Source organism: Myodes glareolus, chromosome 2 (genome assembly GCF_982192425.1).
Source record: "Myodes glareolus chromosome 2, mMyoGla1.1, whole genome shotgun sequence".
Classification (NCBI taxonomy): domain Eukaryota; kingdom Metazoa; phylum Chordata; class Mammalia; order Rodentia; family Cricetidae; genus Myodes; species Myodes glareolus.
The window spans coordinates 137323676-137349132 of record NC_142027.1 but is presented as its reverse complement, the minus strand read 5'-3'; the positions used below and the strand labels follow the sequence as shown (position 1 = coordinate 137349132).

Genomic DNA, 25457 nt, shown 5'->3' with positions numbered 1-25457 from the left:
AACCCTGGAGCCCACATGATGAAAGACAACCCACTCTTGTAAGCTGCACTCTGACCTCTACGTGTGCATCATAGCATGTGCATACACGTGTGAGCACCCAAAGCAATTTTTTTTTTGTTTTGGTTTTTTGAGACAGGGTTTCTCTGTAGCTTTGGAGCCTGTCCTGGAACTCACTCTGTAGACCAGGATGGCCTTGAACTCACAGAGATCCTCCTGCCTCTGCCTCCCAAGTGCTGGGATTAAAGGCGCCCGGCCCCAAAGCAATTCTTTAAAAAGTGAGTTGTCATGCATATAGCTAAGGCATACCTGGTAAAAAGCCTTGTCCTGTGATTATTGAGGCTGCTTCCTGAGTGCCTATCCCAGATGCCTGAGATGTGTCAATGTGCCTCACAGTGACACACACTCACATTAGTGCTGTTGACACGTGACTGGTAAGGAATCCTATGGACACAGAAGTCCATGTGGAAAAGAGGCAGGAGCAGATCCGCCCGGAGCCAACCTGGGCTACAGATGCCAATCTGGCCAGAGCCAACCTGGGCTATGCTCTTAGATTCCATCTCAAAACAGAGAGAAAATAAATAAACAAGGCCCCTAAACCCAAGAATCCCTTCTCAGTCATCTAGGAGACTTCAGGACACATGAACTATCCTCTGCTGCTGGGCATTTCGGTTTCTTAGTGTTGTTCGGTAGGCGTTTGGTTTTGTTTTCTTTTCCTCTCGTGCTAGGGGAAAAACCGAGGGCCTTGCATACGTTCTGTAGGCACTCTGCCACTGAGCCATGCCTCCACAGGTCACATTTGCAGTCCTTGACTTTCTGAAGGGTACTACCTCCTAAACATGAAATTTAAATACATACATACATACATACATACATATATACATATAACACACACAGCTCCAGAGAACCCAATACCCTCCTGCCATAGGCACTGCACTTACATGCATATACCAGCACACAGAAACAGACCCATACATAGACATATTTTTAAATAACCTTTTTAAAAACCAATTAAAAAAAAAAAAACTCTGCATACAGAGGCTAAAGATGTCATGCGCAGACCCTGGATTCCACAGCTGCATGAGCCGTGCTGTGCATTCACCTGTAATCCCAGCAACGGAGAGGCGGGGCTGAAGGATAGGAAGTGTGAGTCTAAGGCCATCTTGAGAGATATAACACCCTGCCTTAGAAAGGAAGGGAGGGAGGGAGGGAGGGAGGGAGGGAGGGAGGAGAGAGGAGGGGAGGGGAGGGGAGGGGAGGGGAGGGGAGGGAAGGGAAGAGAGAGAGAGAGAGAGAGAGAGAGAGAGAGAGAAAGAAAGAAAGAAAGAAAGAAAGAAAGAAAGAAAGAAAGAAAGAAAGAAAGAAAGAGGAAGGAAGGAAAGAAGGGAGGAAGGAAAGAAACCTATAAGCGCACACATTTTGAACTGGCAATGGAAGCACAGCCACAGCGCCTTGGGAATACCTAGCCCACTCAGTTACTGTAAGGGTCATCAGTGTCAGCAGAGAGAGCAGAAAAATGAGTGTGTGAAGGGCCAGATCTGGGAGTGCCTGGCAAATTCAAGGAATTATGAGACACTCTCTCGAGGTAGGAGCTGAGTGAGTGAGAGCAGGAGTCAAGAGGCTTGCAGGAATCCATTTACAAAAGCCTCCCAGACCCTGTGGGCACTATCTGTAAGTCACACAGGAATTTCCAATCAACACCGAGACTGCCTGACTTTGCACCGGTATCCAGACGGGCTTCAACCGCATGCAGTTGGGTTTAAACACTGACGAGATATTAGCCCGACTTTCGATAGATGACCTCTGTTTCCTAGAGGTGAATTAAGAAATTCCAGACAGGTTGATTGACATGGCATATGTTCCCTTCTTCATAAGGTCAGAGTGATAGGCACGTCCTAGATTCCACCCTTAGAAATACTACTGGGCTGTGGGCAGGCCGGCTGTGGGCAAGCAAGATGGTTGGCTCAGCAACAAAGAGCTTGCTCCGCAAACCTGGTGACGAGTTCAATACCTGAACAGGTAGGAGAAAACCAACTCCGCCAAGTCGTCCACTGACCACACGCATGCTGTGACGCACACCCACACGTTATGCATGCATGTGCAAATTCACACAGACACACACACCAACTGGATAAAATTTTAAGTAATCCTGGACTGCGAGCTGGGCTGCACGCTGAGACACCTGTTGTGATGGCTGATATTACCACGAAACCTGGAATCATCCGTAGAAGAGACAAGCCTCTGGGCACGCCTGTAAGAGATCATCTAGTTTAACGGAGAAGATCCACACCAATTGTGGATGTCACGTGCCACGGACTGGGGTCCTGAAGTGAACAGAAGGGAGGAAGTGAGCCGAGCACCAGCGTTCATCTCTCTCAGCTTCCTGCCGGCAGAGGTCACGAAACAACTGCTTCAAACTCCTGCTGCCATTGCCTCCCCCCCCCCCGACCATGGTGGACTGCACCCCCAAACTGCTGTCACTAGTACTCTGTGTCATTCCAAGCCCTTATACACTCTTTGGGACGGCTGCAATCAGGGAACTGTCCTGAACCTCTGGACTTTGTTCGTGCATGTCCATCAGGTCCAGATTAATCATTTATTACATTTTTTAAAGATTTTTTTTTTATGTATACAGGTGCTTGCCTGCATGTATCGGATTGTGAGCTGCCCTGTGGTTGCTGGGAACTGAACCCAGGACCTCTGGAAGAGCAGCCAGGGCTCTTGACCCACTCCCATTTGTTGCGTTTCTTATTTTGTGTATGTTGCATGCCCACGTGTGCCACAGACCACACATGGGGATCAGAGGACAACCGTGGAGACTCAGTTCTTTCCTTCCACAGTGTGGGTGCCCTCCGAGTCAGATTTGGTGGTGGTGACTTTACCTACTAAGCCATATTGCTGGCCCCCGTCCACACTTGTTTAGACAAGGAAGCAGAGCGCGACCTCGCCCTGGTTACCTCTTTTTAAAGAACAAAGCATCTTGCAATTGGTGATTAAAAAAAAAAAAAATCACATGAAAAATCACGTAAAAGGAAAAACTAGTACATGATTTTAAATACACGTAAATACCAAGTCAAAATGTTTGAAGTTCAGTAAAACTGTCCCGAATGTGGAGAAGGAACTCACACACCACTGCTGTCTTCCTGGAGGGCATTCTGTATATATCAGAACTGCAAGGATGCAGGTCTGTGGAAACAATTGTTCAATATTAGGAATCCCCCCCCAAAATTAACTTGCCAAAGTACTCCCTACACGTATGAAAGGCGTTTGCCAAAGCGCTATTTACAACAGCAAAGGAAAAGGAATAAATGAAACCAGACAAACAAAATCCTACAGAGGTGTGAACATCTGTAAAGTGAAGTATCTGGTCACAATGTGAGCTACACACCTGGAGAACCACTGCATAAATTAGTGTTTGGGAAAATATGTGCCTGGGGTCGGTGAGATGGCTTAGCAGATAAAGGTACTTGCCACCAAACCTGACGATCTGAGTTTTGATCCCAGGACCCACAGAGTAGGAAGAATCACCTCCCACAAATTGTACTCTGATCTTCATGTGCTGTAGTATACGTGTGTGTGTGTGTGTGTGTGTGTGCATGTGCACGTGTGTACACCCACAGGAGATGGTAGATGGACAAATGGACGAATAAAATAATTTTTTATTATTTTAAAGAAAAGGCTGGAGAGAAGGCTCAGTGGTTAGGAATGCATGCTGCTCTTGCATAGGACCCGAGTCCAGTTCCCAACACCCAGATTAGGTAGGTTACAACCACCTGCAACTCCAGCTCCAGGACCTGACGCCCTCTTCTGGACTCCACAGGCACCTGCACACACACACACACACACACACTCACACACACACACACACACACAGAATGAAAATATTTTTTAAAAAAATTTTGAACAGGGCCTGGTGGCACACACCTTTAATCCCAGCACTCAGGAAGCACAGGCAGGCAGATCTCGGTGAAATCAAGGCAATCGTGGTCTACAGAGCAAGTTTCAGGACAGCCAGGGCTGTGACAGAAAGCCTGTCTCAAAAACAAAACAACAAAACAATTTTGTTAAGTAAGTACCTAACAGTGTTTACCAGTGTACATGCCAAGACTAAGGATAGAAAGATAAGGTATGTTTTGTTTCTTCTGGAAGAGAGCCTACGCCAGGGACTGCCAGCAAGACACCCTGGTTGAGATGGAAGGCACTTTCTTTCCACACTGTTGGACTCTGTTGGGAGTACACTTGTGTGTGTACTGTGTTTTTCAGTGCTGGGATCAAACCAGGGGGTGTACACACGTACATTCAAAGTGCACGTCTATTCTACCACTGAGCTCCGCCCCAACCCTATCATTCATTTTTTTTTAAGATTAATTATGTATAATGTTCTGTCTGTATGTGCGCTGCAGGTCAGAAGAGGGCACCAGTTCTCATTACAGATGGCTGTGAGCCACATTGTGGTTACTGGGAGTTGAACTCAGGACCTCTAGAAAAGCAGTAGGTGCTCCTAACCTCTGAGCCATCTCTTGAGCATTCCATCATTCATTTTTATAACTTTTACTAACTTTAAAAATACATTTTCCACAAAAATCTACCAATCTTATCCCACCCAGAAGCCATCAGGTCATGGTCTCAACATGTGTCAAAGAAGTACTAGGAGGTGAGCTAAGCCTGTAGTTCCAGACAGGCAGGATTGTGAGTTCAAGGCCAGCCTGAGGTATGCTACAAGGCTTTCTCACCATACAAGAATAGTAAGGGGTCTAACCTCAGACCCTTCCCCATGAGCCCAAATCACAGTGACAGGAACCTGACACTGGGCAGGAGCTGGGAGTCTCCTCCGCCTGGCCCTCTGACCCCTCTGTGCATGACCCATGGGGGAGGAGGGGAATGTTCCCGCAACACTGACTCAGCCTTTTACCACAGCGAAGGGGAAGGCTGGTGGAAAATGTGGGTAGTGCAGAGGGGCCCCAGGTCACATCCCGGGCGCCTAAGGAAGCAATGGGCTGTTCTGAATTTGACCAGGCTCTCCCACGATTCTTTGCACAGATAGGAGAGCTGTTCTGGAAGGCTGTGAACTTTTCAGAGCTGGTTTCTGGCTGCAGGAAGTGAGAGTTCCAGCCCAGCTGGTTCCACCTCATGCTCTTGGCTCTGCTAGAATGTGAACCCCTTTATCAGACAGTGCCACTACCTCAGCCCAAGCCACCTGGCTATGCTTCTCCTGCTGTGACAGACCCAAGGGAAAGCCAAAACAAACCTCTTGCTGATCAAGTCTGTCGCAAGAGTACAAAAGCAGTAAGGGGATTCGACCTTGAAGAACTTGTCCAAAGCAAAGGTGCTTCTAGGCCTGAAGCAAAGCCAGCTGATTTCTCTCTTTCGATACATTTTAAAATTATATATATTTGTGTTTGAGTGTCCGCAGTGCCAACGTGCATGTATCGATGGAAGATTGCAACTGGCTGTGGTCGGTTTTCTCCTTCCACCTCTGGGTCCTGGGGTTAGCCTTTGCCTGCTCAGCCTCCCACATACTGGGGATACAGGTCTGATCCACCATTCCCAGGCCAGCCTGAAGCCTGGGAGTTTGGTTTTTTGTTGTTGAGAGAAGATCTCATTATGGAGACCAGGCTGGCCTAGAACTCACAGAGCTCTCCCCGCCTTTGCCTCCCAAGTGCTGGGACGAAAGGCGTGCACCACCACCACTTCTGACTCTTCCTCCTCCGTAAGCACTGCTCCCACTGACCACTGTGAGAGAGGGGTGGCAGAAACTCCCCGTGGCCAGATGGCACTGCTGCTTGCCTCAGAGTGCTTCAACTCCACCCATGCATGAAACCCAGACACACTGAAGAAAATACCCGGATGCCTGAATCCAATGCCTTAATTTTTATTTGATGATGTACAGACAAGATTAACACACCTAGGAACTCCAGGGACTTTTGCTCACACTACTGAGAAGCAAAGCTTAGCCCACTCTCCGGGGCCTCGTCTCAGCACGGTAGCCCCGTTCTTCAGAGCTACAGGACACCAGCACCTGTGCAGCCGCCTGCCCCAGCTGAGATGGAAGCCTTGTGTTGCCTCAGCTGGGGACAGAACTCTAAAAACACATCTCAGAAGATGCCACCACGCCTGGTTCTGGGCGGGTCCTTGTCAAACCACGTACAGAACAACACTAGCCCTCACCCTCACATGGAGCAGAGTGTCTTTACTTTTCAGGGTTGCAAATCTTAAATTAACAATACAAGGACTCCATCAGAACATCAAACACCTCCTAGATGGAGACTAAACTCGAGCAAACAGAAACCTGGATACGGTTATTAGAATCCTAAGGATGGGCAGCGGGAAGTCACCCTACACCTCTACCCTAGCACAGCTCGGGACTCCCTGCGAGGGGGTGGGAAGGAAGGAGGAGAAGGAGCATGCTTTGCACAACTTGACAACACTGTGGGGGTCCCCAGGACCGCTGGCCTCCGCGGCTCCTCTATTTCCCAGAGAGCTGCTCATACAGCTTGGGCACATAGTCGTCCCACTCCGCCTGGTAACATGTGCCCGCCACCGGGGCTCCCAGGTGATACTTCTTGCGGAAGGCCGCCACCTTGAACTTGCCGCGATGATCTCCTGACCTGTTGCTGAGGATGGGTTCGTCACAGTTCAGTGGCTTGTCTTGTTCATACACCAGCCAGACATAGCGGTGCAGGCCTGCAGGAGAGGCAAGCATCACCCAGAGAGTCAGTTTGGGGTGGGGAGGCACCGCAGTTGGGAATCCTCTTGCCTAACATACACACATCCCCAGCTTGGTTCTCTACACAGCGTAACATAAACAGAGTGGGGCAGTGGTCACTTGATCAGGACCTGAGTTCAGGGCCACCCCCAAGTACTCCGAAAGTTCAAGGCTAGCATGGGCTGCAGGAAACTATGTTTTCACCACTGTTTGAAAAGCTATTTATGTGTATGAGTATGGTAACAACAGAAGTGGCCACCATCCAGAGTGCTGGACAAAGAACGCCACAGTACGCCACCTGCCACAAAAGCAGAGACCTGCCAGGGTCTCCAAGGACTTCACAGACTCACAAAAACTTTGCACAAGCTGATCAGAGTGTAGAACATCCATTTCGGAGAACTCCAGGCAACTCTTAGACCTGGGATGTCGACCTAAGAGTGATGGGCCCCTGCCAAGAACAGCCAGAAGGCACACAGAGGCTCTACTCACAGCACCCACATCATGGCCACAGCCCAAGTGCTCGGCAAGAGGAAGGCCGAGGCACGCGGGCACGGGGAATACTAATTAACGAAAGGAAATGAACTGGAAACCAGAAACAAAATGACTCTCACATCAAGGCCACTTGTCCCGCATGCTCTGCCCATGCGAAGCGTGGTGACCAAAACAACTCATGGAGGCGGATGGCAGAAAATGCTGAGCCCTAGGGACGCCACGGGGCTCAAACAAAGCCACCTCTGATCTTTGGGGTGACGGGAAGAGCGCTCATCTTCCTGGAGTGTCCGGATGTGTGTGCCTCAATTCCACTGCCCGAAACTTCACGATCCAGCAGTTTATTCTGCAAGCTAAACTTCAAACCCTCCCCCATCTCCCAGAGCTGCTGGGGTGTCTAGTCTTCAAAACAGAGCACAGCTCTGACCCGAGAGACTCGCTCTGCTCCCCAGCGTCTCCCGTCTATAATTAAATCACCTGCTCTTGTTGGTGCCCTGGAGAACCTGAAGAGTCCCTAGGAAATCTGCTTCTTTACTCCCCTGTTAGGAACACGTGGGGGGCCTTTAAGCCGCCTGGAAGCTGCTGGGCCAGCGGCCACACTGTGAGCCATGAGCAGTGGTCCTTGTCCTTCCTGGGTACTCAGTATTCCAGTCAGTGGAGGGCAGAACAATGCACAAACACTCGCATTCTGCCACGCATCAGCCATCATCACCGTGGCCTCGTTCCAGCGAATGGGAACACCGTGTAACAGGCGACGGGCAGCAACCGTGTCTCCCACCAGCTCCAGGGGTGTTTGTGCGAGTTAGGGAATTTCAGTGTCAGAGCTGAATCTCACCGACTCACACTGTCCGTGTAAACACAAAACAAGTGTGTGTCTGATGTGAGTCACTACAGTGTGCATGCACATGTGTGCATGGGTGTCATCGATGAGGCTCACTACAGTCTTCCAAGCCTTTTCAAGGTACCCAACCACATTTGGGGAAGAAAGGGAGAGTTATAAGGAAGTCTTTGGGCATTTATGTGAAAACAGTGATCACTTCCTGTTTATAGAATCAGAAACTCCCAAGATCAGACAAAGCAGAGCTTAGACAGAGACCAAAGGGGCTCAACTTTGTTTGCCCCACATCCGGTCCCCAGAACCCCACTCCGAGCTTCCACAGCACGGCCTGCTTTCTGTGCCCCTGCCTGCTGGAGGCATCTGACAGCCCAGTGACAGAGAGCCTGCCTAAAGTGTTGGAGGGCCCTGGCTGTGGTTTTTCAGGACCGCCAAAAATCGCACACTGATGCAGCTCTCTAGGAGTCCAAGAGTGGTTCCACAGGGGGCACCCCAATCAGAACCCCACAAGCCCACAGACTGGAGACAGACTGGAAAGGACTGGCCCAAAGGGGAAAGCAAGCAGACCTGTGTCTCCCCAAGGGGGAGGCTTGGAAATAAACTGGGCCAGCAGCAGCCAGCAGCAGCCAGCAGCCCCAGAGTCCCACCACCCCCGGCCACTGCCCCAACACCCACAGTCTCCTCTCACACCCTTCCCCCGAAGCAGCCTTGACTGACCTGTGCCACTGGGAGGCCCAGAGCCCACGTAATCGGACAGGACCTTGCCGCTGCTGATGTCATTGCCCTTCATGTTGACCACCAGAAAATGGTGCCACTCCCTGGGGAGAGAGAATGGGGGACTCTGAGCGCCAGGTGACAGGTGTGCACCAAGCACCTGCTCCACGCTGAGCTGCGAAGGCAGGTGGTACAGCCGGGAAGAATACACGAGTGAGAGAGCTGGACGCCAGGAGAACCCCACCTATGGAGCTGGCGATCTGGCTCAGGTGGCTTCCTAACCAGCAATACAAACCCTGTAGTTTGTACAGGGTACAAACTGTACCCCCAGTTGTACAGTTTGTACAGTTACAAAACTGTAACCCCAGCAGGTCTGTGTGTTCCTGTCTAACAAGGGACTTCTGCCAAACACGTCACATCTGGATGACTGCCTCTCACCATCTTTTCCTCAACTTGCCTGAATTTGGGGTCCTTCCTGCTGGGAGCATCCGGGTCGGTGAGGACCAGGGTGTAGAGTTTCCCTGGGTCAAGGCCATCCCACGAAATGCTGCTGGGCCTATTCTGAACCTGTAGGAAGGAACCGGTTTGAGGTTAAAAATTCAAAAATGCTCTCAAACTCAGTATTTGCAGGCTTATACCCCTAAAAGGTAAACCATGAGGACTAGTTTTTTTATTGACTTCTTTTACTAAGGATACATATTAAAATAGATGTATTTTAACCTATTGGACGTTCCCAAGTATGGCCTCTACTAAAAGCCTGAATCTTGGGGCTGGAGAGGCAGCTCAACCATCAAGAACTCTTGCAATGGACAGACATTCCCAGCACCCATGTGGGGGCAGGGGTGCAACAACAGATTAACAGAGTTCCTGAGTGTGACCTCGACTAAAAAGCCTGGACCTTGGGGCTGGAAGAGACAGTTCAGTCATTTAGAACTCTTGCAAAGGACACTCCCAGCACCCGTGGAGGGTGGGGGAGGATGGTCCTTCACTGCCGGCAACTCCAGCTTCAGGGGACCTGATGCCTCTTCCGGCCTCAACTCCCTGCTCTCACTCACATATACATAAGTAAAAATAAAACATATCTTTAAAAGCCAGGAAAAAAAAAAAACTGATGTGGCATACGCCTTTAATGCCCAGCACCTGGGAGGCAGAATCAGTCGGATCTCTGGAAGTGCAAGGACAGCTTGGTCACCTAGTGAGTTTCATTCCGGGCCAGCCAGAGCTACACAAGTGAGATCCTACCCCTCTTTCTCTCAAGTGAGGTCCTCTCTCCCTCTCTCTCCCTCTCTCTCTCTCTCTCTCTCTCTCTCTCTCGCGCACATGCACACATGAACACACCAGCCTTAGCAACACTATCCCCACGTTATTAACCGTGGCACTAGGTCCTCCTCTACGTTATTGGGGTCCTGAGCCACCATGTCTTTAAATACAGTGGCCAACTGATGTGTAATCTGCCTTCAATGAACAAATTCAAGAGCTCAGAAAATGACAGCTCCCAAGGACACATACAAAGTTTGGGACGATGGAAACCGGCCAGGTCTCCCAAAGGAAACTTCCAAGTCACCATCCCGAACCCTGGGCTCTAAATACACAAAGAGAAAAGTTAAACCTACTTTCTCTGAGCTTGGAGCCCCCGCTGGCTTCAGCATCTCACCTCCACCCCCAACAGCAAAACAGGCAATGGGAAGAAGGCTCTGGCCCTGGAGCCCTGCACAGTGCAGGCCGCTCGCTGGGGTGGTTGCAAGTTCTGGACCGTTAACAAAGGTTACATAAGGCGCCTCCGGCTATCGGGCGGGACTCCTGTCGCATAGTTGGGGCTGCAGAGGTTGAGCCCGGAGGCCCCGGGTGCGAGGCCTGCTCCGTCCTGCTGCTCCCGGGCCTCCCCCTCCCCAGGCCTGCGCGTACCTGGGTGGGCGTCAGCACTTTGCCCAGCTCGTCCACCTCCACCCCGGCGTAGGCGACCCGCAGCGCGTGCTGGGGACGCTCGTCCACCTCCTGCAGGCTCAGCGGCCCGGACCACTGGCTGATGTCGGCGGGCATGGCGACAACGAGGACGAGGACTCACGCGCTGAGTCCCGAGTGCCGCGAACCCAGGGCGCTTGCGCAATTAGCCTCCCACTGGACCAATCGCAAGCCAGGCCACGCCTTTCGCCCTCTGATTGGCTGATCCGAAATTGGACGGTCCAAGGACCCAGGTAATTGCGAACCCTCCCCCTCCGGCGCCTGCTGGGTTGTGCGTTCAACGCTCCGGTTTAAATTGTTTTTGCGGCTTCTCCTTTCATTTGAAGGACTTTTAGCCCCATTTCGCAATTTCCAGTGATAAGGCCTTGTTTTTTTCCTTGAATTTCTTAAAACGAGCGCGATTTCTTCCCTGCATTATCTTTTGTTGTTGTTTTAAAAGCTTTTTAAATGCCACCAAAGTTCAGCCCCGGGGAAATCAATGACTGTGATGGACTTGTCTGCAGAATGTGGATGACCCCCAAAGCAGCCAGACTGAAAGTTCTGCACGCAGCACAGATGGTGACCTCCCCATCCCCCCATAAATGTCTACATTGGAACCTCCCTTCGATAAACCTTCCAGCCTGAGTGCCCGCAAGTAAGGCCAGAATTACATACAAATGACTGGAAGAAGTGGCTGGATCTTGGTTGAGAAACTGTCAACAGTCTAGTAGCCCCTTATTGACGGTGGCTTGCCAAGTAGCAACAACTGAGCTCCTGAAAATGGCGGCTGCTTTTCTCTGACCGGAACAAGTCCTCCTACAGACAGTGTGACTTCACAAGACAAAATGGAATTCAGGATGCTAATCTGAGAGACCCTCAGAATGTGGCTATTTCCTGGGTGGCTTCCAGATCATCCCAGGGGCCTTGAAAGAGAGAAACAGAAAGCGGGATTGAGAAGACCAGACTGAGAAGAGTAAGCAAAGCTGGACCAGTCATCGCCGGTTTTGCAGTTAGGGCGGCCTGCAAAGGATGGAAGCTGTCACAAAATGCATGGGCCTCCAGAAGGATGCAGATGTGAGGAGGATTTGATTGCAACCCACCCTCCCCGGGGAATTTTTATATTGTGTATCTAATAGACTGTAGGGGGGCGCTCTATCCTCCATGGAGGACATGAGCACTGGTTTTTTTCCTCCTACTTATTTATTAATTATGTGTGTATGTGGGGGCAGGGAGCAGGAGTGGGGTATTGAATATTCTTGCCCCAAGTCCAAGTATAGAGGTCAGAGGAAAATTGTGGAAGTCCGTAGTTCGTTCTCTCATATTCTACCATGTGGTGTCAGGGATGGAGCTTCGTTCGTCAGGATTGACTGGCGGCAAGCACCTTTACCCCTAACACACACACACACACACACACACACACACACACACACCCTTGATATTTTGAACAGAGGAGCTATGGTGACCCACAAGAGAAACTCTGATATAAGATCCTATTAACATTGCCTCCTGGAAAGAATGGGAGAGCCTTTCCCCACAAGGCTCCTACATAAGAAAGATTAAAAAATAAATTAAAAATTTTTAAATGGAAATTCATGCAGCCTATGCTACTCACTTAAGAATGCGTATGTGTGTCTGCATGCTTTTTCTCTCAGCCTTTCTCTCACACTGCTACGGTAAATTGCCGCATCCCTAAGTACAGGCCGCCGCGGTGGGAAGGCGTAGTGACAAGAGACATCCAGTCACATTGCACCTGCAGCTGAGAAGCAGAGAGTGGGAAATGCTGGCATTCAACTCGCTTCCTCCTTTTTACGCAGTCCAGGACGCCAATCCATGGGACGGTGCACCCATAGTTAGTGTGGATGGGTCTTCCCACCTCAGCTTACCCCGTCTGGAAGCAGCTTCACAGTGATACCCAGAGGTTTGTTTGGCTCCAGCATCGTTCTAAACCCCATCCCCTTGACAGTCAACACTACCCACCACATCCTCTTGAGCATTCTCTGAACACTAGTGATGGTTTGAATGTGATTGGCCCCCATAATCTCATAGGGAGTGGCACTGTTGTGTGGCTTTGTTGAAGTGGGTCTGGCCTTGTTGGAGGAAGTGTGTCACTGTGGGGGTGGGCTTTCCTATGCTCAAGAGACCACCCAGTGTCTCAGTCGACTTGCTGTTGTCTTCTGATCAAGATGTAGCCAGCACCACATCTGCCTGCATACCACCATGCTCCCTGTCGTGATGATAACGGACTGAACCTCTGAAACTGTAAGCAAGCCATCTCTATTAAATGTTTTCCTTCATAAGAGTTGCTGTGGCCATGGTGTCTCTTCCCAGCAATAGAAACTCTAAGACAGTATACGAGTGCCCAGGAAAGCCAGAATAGGGTGTCAGATTCCCTAGAACTTGAGTTACAGGCAGTTGTAAGCCTCCAAAATGGGTGCTAGGAACCAACCCTTAACTGCTAAGCCATCTTTTGGGCCCCTAAAATGTGTAGGATTGTTTTGATTACTGAGTGAGCCAGGAGTTCGCTGATGTGGTTGGCAGCAGAGCGGCTTCCTTCCAGAGTACTGCTTCTGTGAGCAGGAGAGGCTTAGAGGAAACCAAAGCTCTGTGTGTGTCCTGCGGCTGTGGTCTGCAATCAGAAGATGCCACTGTGAGGCACAGGGGGCTTGAGGAAGTGACCTCAGGGCACACAGGACCCAGCTGAAGTGTGGTTTGGAGAATGTCTGGTCTCTGAGATTCCCGTTTCTTGCGATTACTTTGTGTGTGTGTGTGTGTGTGTGTGTGTCCCCTTAATAATCTCAAAACTGCTGAAACACACCTCATACTCTCACTAGAACCTCAAAAAAGAAAATTCCTCAAGGAGGCTGGAGAGATGGCTCAGAGGTTAAAAGTACTCGCTGATCTTCCAGAGGTCCTGAGTTCAATTCCCAGCAAACATGTGGTGACTCACAGCCATCTGTAATGAGACCTGGTGCCCCCTTCTGGCCTATAGCATACAGGCAGACAGAACACTGTATACATAATAAATAAATAAATAAATCTTTAAAAAGTCTAAAAAAAGAATTTGTTTTAAAAATTTATTTATTAATTATGTATACAGTGTTCTGTCTGCATGTATATCTGCATGTCAGAAGGGGACACCAGATCTCATTACAGATGGTTGTGAGCCACCATGTGGTTTCTGGGAGTTGAACTCAGGACCTCTGGGGATAACAGCCTGTCTTCTTAACCGCTGAGCCATCTCTCCAGCCCCAAAACAAATTCTTAAAAAGAGTCAGGAAATATATGTTTCTCTTTGAGACAGGATCTCATGTAGCCCAGGCTGGCCTTAAACTCACTACATAACTGTCATAGTCAGGATTTCTTTTTTTCTTCGTTTCTTTTTTTTTTGTTGTTTGTTTGTTTTTGTTTTGTTTTTTCGAGACAGGGTTTCTCTGTGAAAGAGTCCTGGCTGTCCTGGAACTCACTCTGTAGACCAGGTTGGCCTCAAACTCACAGAGATGTGTACCACCACTGCCCGGTCATGGCACCCCCCCCTTTGGTTTTGGTTTTTTTGTTTTTTTCAAAACAGGGTTTCTCTGTAGCTTTGGAATCTGTCCTGGAACTAACGCTTGTAGACCAGGCTGGCCTCGAACTCACAGAGATCCACCTGCCTCTGCCTCCTGAGTGCTGAGATTAAAGGCGTGCGCCACCACCGCCCAGAATGTTAACTCTCATAAATGAAAAACATGTAACTGGGGTGACTTACAGATCAGAAGCTCAGTCCATTGCCATCATGGTGCCTCATGGTGTCAGGCAGGCAGACATGGTGCTGGAGAAGGAACTGGGAATTCTACACCTTTACCTGCAGGCAACAGGAAGTGGTCTGAAACACTCGGCATGGCTTGAGCATATATGAGACTTCAAAGCCCACCCCACAGCGACACATTCTGAAGTGACAGTGTTTGGCAGTCACTTTTTTGTGTGTCCTGCTTGTTCAATTAGGACAGCAGACTGTCAGCAGGCAAGGCAAGAACATTTTCTTGTCCAGTGACTTACTTTTGCCACAAAGAAAGTAACCTCCATGTGGAGTCTCTTCGATGCCCATCATCTTCTCTGAAGTAGATTGGTTCTGTCAGGAACAGACATGTCTCATTGTCAAAAAAGAACCTAGGTTACTAAAACATCTAAAATGCCATATTATGTAGATCTCTGAAGTGTTTGAAGATGACCTTTCTAAAATACCTTTCTTTGACTTTGAAAACCTACCTAATGTGACTATAAGTTTGACTATAATAGATGACTAATTTCCTGTATGTCCTTATTATCCTAAACAGTTGGTAATAATAATTTTCAAGGACTAGAAATTCGCATTACATTGTTAAATGAGTTGTATAGGTACAATACCTTGAAAAAGAGTAGAAATATATGTTCAGTATGTTCTACAAAATTAATCTCAAATTTGTATCCAATATATAAAAGCCCAATCCAATGTAAAACATTTAAAATTAGTAGTTGCTTCTAAAAAGTAGATTCCATAATCTACTATTTTATCTTATCATATAAATATATCCTCCCTTTTTTATTTTCAGAGTAGAGTCAATAATCTACCCCTTTATCCTATCATACCTTCTCAGGATCCAATAAAGATACTGTCACCCCCAGACAGCAGGATGTAAATTTAAGACTATGATGCCCACATTCCCAAGAGGTGGGGTGGGTGGTTTTTGGTCATTCAATGGATTATGGATATTTGAAATTGTTTAGGGGGTTAGTTACAAGTTATTGTTGGTAATGGTCAGGAAAAAAACAGTTAAAGGAAATTAGATTCAAAGTTCTTGTTTTGAAAAGAAAATAGAGGTAGTTATACCATTTTTTTTTGTCCAGTCTATATATAATGGGAAAGTGCAGGGCTTGTTTCAAGTCCTGGCTAGAGTAGTCTGCTAGGCTGGATCATCTCAGGTAGCCACCTCGAAATTGTTCTGAGCAGTTTGTAGTCCAAAGCCGATTCTTAGGTGGTGTTTTATAGCTTAGTGTTGTTGTCATACTCCTGGTGGAATTGTCATTGTGGGGCCTCATCCTCCTTATGGAGACTTCAAAGGGTGCTGTTAGGCGTGCTCATGGTTTACTGCAGAAAACTGATAGAAATTCAATCCCTAGCTCAGTTGGTAGAGCATGACACTCTTAATCTCAGGGTTGAGGGTTCGAGCCCCATGTTAAACGCCAAATGTAGCAATGATTAATAAAAACTCAGAGACAGAAATCGGGGTTCAACCTGAAGGTCAAAAGAGCAAAACAGCCAGCCACTGGCTCTTACTTCTACCTTAGTCCAAAATGGCAATCCTGCCTCCAGGAATCTCAGGATGAGACTGTGTGTGAAAGCTGTCTCCTCCTGTTTTATATGTCTCCCTAGTGCTGGGGTTAAAGGTGTGCACCACTGCCACTTGGTTTCTATGGCAAACTAGGGTGGCTACTAGGATTGAAGGTGTGTGTCACCACTGCCTGGTCTGTAAGGCTGATCAGTGCAAGTGCTTTACTCTCTAAACTTCAGGCAAGATTTTATTTATTAAAATACAAATGAAATATCACTACAGACCCACTTCCTCCAACAAGGCCATAACTACTCCAAAGAAACCACACCTAATAATGCCACTCCCTTTGATCTTATGGGAGCTAATTACATTCAAACTACCACAGTAGCCTAGGCGGCCCTCTAGATCCTTCTCCTGTTCAGTTGGTTGTTCAGATACCAGACAGCTCAGCTATGTCCTGAGCTCAGTCCCCAGCCTCTGTGGACCCCTTAGAGCAGAGGTTCTCAGCCTTCCTAATACTGCGACCCTTTAATACATCATATGTGGTGACCCCCAACCATAAAATTATTTTTATTGCTACTTCATAATTGAGGTAAATACCTGTGTTTTCCAATGGTCTCAAGCAACTCCTGTGATAAGGTCAGACCCCAAAGGGTCTCCATCCATAAATTAAGAACCTTTCCCACTCTCTTGGGAGGCCCTGGGTCAGCAGAGCACCCAGTACTGTCGTGGCCAAACTGCTGAGCCACAGACACGGAGAGAGGCAAATCCGTGTTGTCTCAAGACTCAAAGTTCCCAGCACCACCCCACACTGATGTGGACAAGGTCTCACTATGTAGCCTTGGCCAGCCAGTAACTCACTTTATAGACCATGCTGGCCTTGAACTCACAGAGCTCCATCTACTTCATCTCCCAAGTACATGAATTAAAGATATGTGCCACCATTCCTGGCTTCTTTGGGTTTTGTTTTTTTTTTAAAGATTTCTGTTTATTTATTTATGTGTATGGGAGCTGGTCAGGGGACAACCCTCAGGAGCTGATTCTGTTCTTTTGCCCTATGGGTCTGGGGAACAAACACAGGTTGTCAGGCTTAGCACTCTTTACCCAGAGCCATCTTGCTGGTCCCTCTTTTGGAAGTTTTTTTTTGAAAAGTATAGTCTTGCTATCTAGCCCAGGCTAACCTAGAACTCACAATCCCCCTGCCTCAGCCTCCAGCACCAGGCTAGACCACTGTCACACTGAGCATGCCTGGCTATTTACCTGTCCTTACAGCTTCGTGGAGCATGGACAAGGTCCACGCTGTTGCAGACATCCAACTCTGTAGGATCCCGGGTTTTCCCCCTGCTCCTTGAGGTGCAAATCACAAGGACCATTTTGGTTAACCAACTAAGCTTCCTGCTAATTCCTGTGCTCACTCTGCTAGCCTGGTAATTTAGCTACAGGGCACAGTCCACCTTTGGTATGGTAATTTCCCACCTGCCTGGGAGAATCACACAGCACCAAGGTCCCTCTCCACTGTCTGTCGCTGCTCTCTCTGCCCCCGACCCCATGCCTGGGAAGAAATTGCCACACAGCGCCAGGCTCCTTGCGCTGTGCTTTCCCGTCTGGCTAGGAGGGGATTCCTCTACAGGGGCAAAGGTATATTAACCTTGCAGAAAGCTAAATAAAGTGGCATTCGGCTATCTCTTGACGAATGATCCAGGTTTCTTTGTGTGTGTATCTTTATTTCAATCCCCAGGCCCTTGCCCCAAGCTCGTGATCGGTATGGAAGGCGTGCAAACCATGCCAGGAGAGGGTGACGCAGAACCGGGTGGCTGCACAACTCAACTGAAGCGGCAAAAATTTGCGCCATGCCGGTGAACACCATGCACAGATGCATGGTTAATAAAAATTGCATACAATATTGGTCACTTAATTAAAACAAACTCCATCTCTACATATCAAAACCTTACGAGTTTGCTAGAACATTCTGTGTTCCCTCCGGAAATTAAACACCTGGATTTATCAAAACACAGCCACATTGGATTTACTATGACCTCCCAGACCGGTTTGAACAGGTGAGGGGACACTGTAATTAAAATCGGTCCAGAAGTTCAAAGTTGAGTAAACAGAGGCATCTGGAAATACACGGGAGGGCCCAGCCGGTTCCTCCGAGCAGTGGCAAAGTCCTCAGTGGACACGTGGGATTATGCAGGGATAGTTTGCTCTCGTTAGCCTGGTCTGCGGTCACGTGAGCTCATTCACGTTTAGGAGTTGCGGCAGAGGCCAGTGGTTCTCAGGCTTCCAAGTGCTGTGACCCTTTAATATTTAATACCGTTCCCCGTGCCGTGCTGACCCCCAAGCATAACATTATTTTCATTGCTACTTCATAACTGTAATGTCGCTGCTGTTGTGGATCACAAGGTAAAGATCTGGTACGCAGGCTATCTGCCGTGAGACCCAGGAAAGGGTCAGTTGCTCCCAGAGGTTGAGAATTGGTGACTGCAACTGCAGCGTGTGTGTGTGTGTGTGTGTGTGTGTGTGTGTGTGTGTGAGAGAGAGAGAGAGAGAGAGAGAGAGAGAGAGAGAGATTTCCATGTTTCACGGTAGGAGGAGGGTCGTGACGTAGAGACGGAAGATTTCCACTTAGTCGTCTTTGGCGGGCTGTGGGAGGTAACCCGACATTGCTTTTCTAGAGCGCCCAGCACCCACATCAGGTGGCTAATAGTCGCCGGTAGCCTGGCTCCAGAGGGCCTGATACCTTGCTGTGTTCCAGCCCTTCCTGGGCACCCGCACTCATGCAGACACAGGCAGATTAAAAGTAAACTCTTTCCTTCTCTTGAGAGTCAATTAGGCAAGCCACAATGCGGTCAGGAAGTCTCAGAGAACAAGGCATCGTTTTATGTAAAATTTTGGGTCTAATGTCAGTGTTAATGGCAAATGAAGTGCAGTCTCTCAAACTACTTAAATCATTTTATCCTTTTCTTTTGCTGCCTCCCCTCTGCATTCAGAAACAAGATAGCTCACAGAGCTGGGTGGTGGTGGCACACACCTTTAATCTCAGCACTTGGGAGACAGAGGAAGGTGGCCAGCCTAGTCTACAGAGTGAGTTCCAGGACAGTCAGAACTATGTAGGGAAACCCTGTCCCAAATAAAAAGAAAAAATAGAAAAGGGGGGGGGGGGAGGAGAAGAAAGAGAGAGAGAGAGAGAGAGAAAGAGAGAGAGAGAGGGAGAGAGAGAAGAAACTCAGACATTAGAATCTCCAGTCAAGTACTGGGGGTAGCTCAACGGTATAGGACTTGTCCATCATCTGTGATGGCCTAGATTCTGTCTCTGGCACTGCACTTATTTAAATAATTTAAAATTCTAGTAGCTATATGTCAAAGGCTAAAAAGAAACAGTTACGATTAATTTCAATAATATATCTATTTAAATCAATATTCCAATTATCATTTTCTTACGTATAATTACTTTTCAAGCTGAGAAAAGTAGACTTTAATTAGATAATTTATTTATTTGTGTATTTGGATTTTTTCTATTTTTTTTCTTTTTATTTGGGATGGGGTAGGGGTTTATTTGAGACAGAGTCTCACTATATAGCTCTAGCTGACTTGGAACTCACACTAATCCACCTGCCTCTACCTCCAGAGTGCTGGGATTAAAGGTGTGTGTCACCACAGCTGGCCTTTGAATTTTTTGTTTTTGATTTTTTTGCCTTTTAACCAGCACTCTGAAGGCAGAGAAAGGTGGATCTCTGTGAGTTCGAGGTCAGCCTGGTCTGAGTGAGTTCCAGGACAGGCTCCAAAGCTACAGAGAAATCCTGTCTCAAGAAATCAAAGACAACAACAATAAAAATTGTTATGTTTATTCATTTATCTGTGTGTGTGTGTGTGTGTGTGTGAACGCGCGCATGCACAATTGTACCTGTATAGAAGTCAGAGGACAGCTTTCAGGAATAAGTTGTCTCCTACCAGGAGGGTCTCTGGGATCAAACTCAGATTGTCAGACTTGGGAGTCAACATCTTTACCAGATCAGTTACATCACCAGCCCTTTTCGTTGTTGTTTTGAGATGGTGTCTCTTTATCCAAGGTTGGACTTGAACTTGGGATGCAGCCAAGATGACCCCGACCTTCAGATCCTCCTACGCACCTCCCTAGAAAGTGCATAGTCATAATTATGCAAGTGATAAGTGCCCATTACACCCCGATTATACAGTTCTGAGGTCATAGGTGCCAGTTACACCCTGATTATGCAGTGCCTGGGTCATAGGTGCCCATTACACCCCACTCCACCAGGCTTACGCAGTGCTGGGAGTGGAAGCCAGGATGTGGTTGTCGGCTAAAAGCAAGTACTCTGCCTGCTGAGCTATATCCCTGAACTTTTAAGGCCTTCTCTGAAACATGCTGCACTTCCTGGGATGTCGCAGGAGGTGGGGGGGGGGGGGGGCTTGGCTTGTACACAGCTGTTGGAGGGAAAACTTCTTAGGGGCCGACTTGGCAGGATCTATGGAAACTCCCAATATGGTTGCTTGTACCCGGTGACATCTCATCCGGGAATCTGCCGGTGTCCACATCGTGAAATATACATTGTTCTTTGTGCCATAAATCCCTGAGACCGTTGGGCTTTCACACTGACCAGTGTCTTTTTTTTTTTTTTTGAGTTGGTTGATTGGTGCAAGCCAGAGACAAAAGGAATGTTAGAAGGTGGGGGACTTACACCCTTAGCTCCCTGTGGAGTGGAAATAGGTGGAAGGTAATCAATTGTGTATTCAGGGAAGCAGCCAAAAAAAAAAAAAGAACCCAGGAACCCGCAGAGGCTTAGCTCAGAGTGACTGACCTCCGGTGGCAGCTAGGGAGGACACCAGAGTTCTGCAATGGTTCTCACATGCCAGTATTAGTCTGGGCCACACTGTAGTGAATGAACTGAGCCCAAAGAGGAGGGGGCTGTAGGGAGGTCTGAAGCACTAGAAAGAGAGCCTCCACTTTGGTGGGTGCTGAAGTTGGAGGCTGAGGGATCTCTGCCTGCAGGCAATGTCAGAATTGCAGAGTTGGAGTCGGGCACCTGCTGCGGGAACGACTGGTTGATCGATCCTGTGTGGGGAAAGCCGCTGCACGTTCAGCCGCAGATGAGAATCTAGGAGAGACTAAAATGGGTTTTCTTTCCTCTCCACACTTGGTGTGGCTCCAGAAGCCGTACTGGAAACACTAGAAAGAGTTTAAATGTCCACTGAGTGCGAGGCAAACTGGAGGACAGTGAAGCTCCGCCACGGAAAAGCACGCAGCCGGCACAGAGCGCTGGCTGGACCATGCAGGTTGTGCTAGGGCGGTGGTGCTCGCTTTTAATCCCAGCATTCAAGAGGCAGAGAAAGGTGGATCTCTCTGAGTTCGAGGCCAGCCTCACCTACAGCTCGAGTTCCAGGACAGTCAGGACCACACAGAGAAACCCTGTCTCAAAAACCTAAACAACTAACTGAAGAAAGAAAATATAAAAACTGTTTTACTGGGCAGTGGTGGCGCACACCTTTAATCTCAGCAGCTGGGAGGCAGAGGCAAGGCGGATCTCATGAGTTCAAGGCCAGCCTGGTCTACCAAGTGAGTTCCAGGACAGCCAGGACTGTTGCACAGAGAAACCCTCTCTCGAAACATCAAGATAAATAAATAAAAAGAAAAGAAAAATAGAAAATTAAAATATGAATGGGAGTTTTAAGAAGGTAAATTGGGGGCAAACAAATCACATTTGGGGGTGAATGTCTCTATTCCCACAGCTAACACTGCACAGAACACTGGAAACAGTGTTCACAGACGGGAGGGCCTTCTTTGGATTACCCAGGGTATCCCCAGCTCCACACAATACATCAGGGACTATGGGATACATTTTATACAATCAGGGCTGGGACTGTGGGTGAGTCTTGGCTTTTCCCCTGAGCTGTGACCCTGGGCTTGTCCTGGCTCCTCCGGACGGCAGTGGCTATTGGTTAAACTGAAATCTCTAAAATTCTTTTGAGTTTCAAGCGTCTTGTTGTGATTACTATTATCTAGATGGCCTTGGCCCGGGGTAGGGTCGGGGAAATCAAAGTCCAGTTAGGGCTGAGGGCGCCACCTGGTGACCAAGTTTGTAACTACGACTGTCCATTATTTCTTGTTTAAGCTCTGTTTCTCTCCTCCCCTCCTCTGATGGCTAGTCTTGGTTGTCAGCTTCGCATGACCTCAAACCTGAGAAGAGGGACTTTCAAATGAGGAGCTTCCTCCATCACACGGCATGTGGGCCCATCTGTGGGGCATGTTCTCGATTGTTAATTGATGTAGGAGGACTCAGCCCACTGTGGGCCATGCCATCCCTAGGCACCAGCCCCAAGCAAAACTACTAAACAGAATCTACACTAAATTGCAGATTCCTGTCTTGGCTTCTCTCTGTGATGAACTTCGAAGTGTAAACTGAAAGAAATCCTTTCTCCCCATTTTGTCTTTGGTCATAATGCTTATCAGAGCCAACAACACCAGAACACTTCCTTTACTTTTATGACTATTGAAACTGATTAAGTAGCTTGTGTTGGCCTCCAATTACGTGCTTGCGTCAGCCTCCCAGGCGCTGGAGAGTGTGTTCATCAGGTCTAGCTGAAACAATGTGTCTATAATTCCAGGTTAGACCTAAGGACTGGTTTTTGTTATTTTGTTGTTTGCTGTGTGTTTTTTAAGCTTCTTAAAATATATGTTGTAAGTGTATCTTTTGTTGTTTTCTTAAAGGCTTGTCTGTGTGTGTATGTGTGTGTGTACCAGAAGGGGGTGTGGTCTGATCCTCTGGAGCTGGAGTTAGGGGTGGTAAAAAGCTGCCTGATCTGAGTGCTGGGAGCCAATCTTGGGTCCTCTGGAAGGGCTGCTGTGTCTGCTCTAAACCACTGAGCCCTGTTCCTACCCAATTATTTTACTGTAGTGAAGAGTGAACCCAAAACCTTACAAATGTTACTAAACTGCAACCCCAACCCTTTTTAAATTGTTAATATTTTTGTTTGTTTGTTTTTGTTCTTTTTTTTTTTTTCCAAGACAGGGTTTCTCTGTTGTATTCTTGCTGTCCTGAAACTCCCTCTGTAGACCAGGCCAGCCTTGAACTTTAGAGATCCCTCTGCCTCTGTCTCCTGAGTGCTGGGATTAAAGGCCTGTGACATCACACTGGCCTTTACATTGTTATTTTGAAATAGGGCCTTGCAATGTAGCCCGCCTCAAACTTGGAATCCTCCTGCTTCAGCCACCATCTGGAGTTTCAGGGGTGCATGGCCACTCCAGCCCTGAGAGTGTGGACAGCGATGTACGGTGATAACATTCTTCTGTGACTAGGGGACATAGCTTTCATCCCAAAACCCTTCCATACTGGGGTTTATCAACTACTTCTTGAGGCCAGACATAGCAACTGACAGCTACAGTCTCAGGTAGTACTTGTGAGTCTGAGGCAGGAGGATTATTTGAGTCGATAGGTTTGAGGCCAACTTGGTCAACATAGTAAGACCCTCAGTCAAAATAAAACAAAACAAAAACAGGCCTGGAGAGATGGCTCAGCAGCTAAGTGCTTGGCTCCCAGCATTTTAACGGCCTGATATTCCAGCTCAGGGTGATCAGACCACACCTCTGTAGAAATGTGTACACAATTAAAAATAAGTATTTTTCAGAAAAAAAAAAACATTTAAACCGGGTAGTGATGGCTCATGTTTTTACTTCCAGCACTTGGAAGGCAGAGCCAGGCAGATCTCTGAGTTCAAGGCCAACCTGGTCTATAGAGCGAGTTCTACAGCTAGGACTACACAGAGAAACCCTGTCTCAGAAAAAAAAAAAAAAAAAGTTAAAAACAAAACAAGAACAAAAATCCATTTCTTCATAAAGAACTATCAGAACCTTTATAAACTTGGATCTGAGGTTCTGATGATTTGGGGTTTATTTCTGTCCCCCGTGCCTCCATTTCTTTATCTGTGGAATGGGGACACAAACCCCAAGGAGAGTTAAAAGCTCGTGCCGCTGTGCCCGGTGAGAGCAAATTCTACTTTCTTGCACCTGCCAGTTCTTCTACTGCTGTAGCAAAATCCCTGATATCTGTCAGTTATTATGCGAAAGAAGCAGGTTTGGCTCACAGTTCTGACGCTTGACAAGTCCAAGAACATGGGCCAGCACCCAGAGGCTTCTATACCCTGTCCCCTCTCAGAACGCCGGAGGAGTGACTGTGTGGGAAAGAGCAGAAGCAGGACTGAGACTGTGGGCGGGACTGGGGCTGTGGGCGGGACTGAGGGTGGTGGGCGGGACTGAGGGTAGTGGGCGGGACTGAGGGTGGTGGGCGGGACTGGGGCTACGGGCGGGACTGAGGGTAGTGGGCGAGACTGAGGGCTGTGGGCGGGACTGGGACTGTGGGCGGGACTGGGGCTATGGGCGGGACTGAGGGTAGTGGGCGGGACTGGGACTGTGGGCGGGACTGAGGGTCGTGGGCGGGACTGAGGGCTGTGGGCGGGACTGGGACTGTGGGCGGGACTGGGGCTATGGGCGGGGCTGAGGGTGGTGGGCGGAACTGAGGGCTGTGGGCGGGTCTGGGACTGTGGGCGGGACTGTGGGTCGTGGGCGGGACTGAGGGCTGTGGGCGGGACTGGGGCTGTGGGCTGGACTGAGGGCTGTGGCTAGGTCACTAGGAGGCTGGCTGGCCCAGCAGCTACTGGGTGTGGAGGTGAAGCTTCCCAGCAGGGAAGAGGTAGGGTTCAGAGAAGTTCAAGGTCATCCCTGCTACACAGCCGGTTCAAGCTAGCTTAGGCCACAGTCCTGACAGGAGAGGAAGGAAGGGATGGGGAGAGGGGGTAGAGAAAATGTACCCAATAATAGACTCATTGTATAGCAACCACCTTGAACTAACTATCCCTGCCTAGTCTGTGACTTATCTACTCTAGTTACCTCAGCTCCTCCCATTAAAACAACACTAGGAATTAAGGTTTCAAGATACAAACTTTGGGAGGTCTATGTGCTATGAGGGATGTGGGCGCATGAAGGCCAAGGTTAGCGTCAGGAGACTTCCTCCTGAGCACGGACTCTGACTCAAACTCAGAGCTTGCTGTTACAGGCTGGACTAGCTAGCCAGTTCGCTTCTGGGGTTCCTTGTCTCAGATAAAATAAAAAATAAATCTTTTTTTTTAAAGATTTATTTATTTATTATGTGTATATCATTCCTTCCATGTGTGCCCGCATGCCAGAAGGGGGCGCTAGGTCTACATTATAGATGGCTGTGAGCCACCATGCGGTTGCCGGGAATTGAACTCAGGGACTCTTGAAGAGCAGTCAGTGCTCTTAACCACTAAGCCATCTCTCCAGCCCAAAAAATAAATCTTAAAGAAGAATGAGCTGCCAGGCAGTGGTGGTACACGCCTTTAATCCCAGGAGATTAAGATTTAATCGGGAGACAGAGGCAGGTGGATCTCCAAGTTCTCAGCCAGACTGGTCTACGGAGTGAGTTCCAGGACAGCTAAAGGCTTCTCAGGGAAACTC

General features: G+C 48.4%; 1 protein-coding gene across 1 annotated transcript; it reads right to left on the bottom strand.

Annotated features, from left to right (window-relative positions):
* Positions 1-5848: 5848 nt before the first annotated feature.
* Positions 5849-10840, bottom strand: Pebp1 (phosphatidylethanolamine binding protein 1). The gene is made up of 4 exons (XM_087903772.1): positions 10647-10840; positions 9195-9308; positions 8745-8841; positions 5849-6681 (listed from the first exon to the last, which is right to left on the bottom strand). The coding sequence occupies exons 1-4, from the start codon at positions 10779-10781 to the stop codon at positions 6464-6466; spliced, it is 564 nt and encodes a 187-aa protein (XP_087759898.1). The 5' UTR covers positions 10782-10840; the 3' UTR covers positions 5849-6463.
* Positions 10841-25457: the final 14617 nt, after the last annotated feature.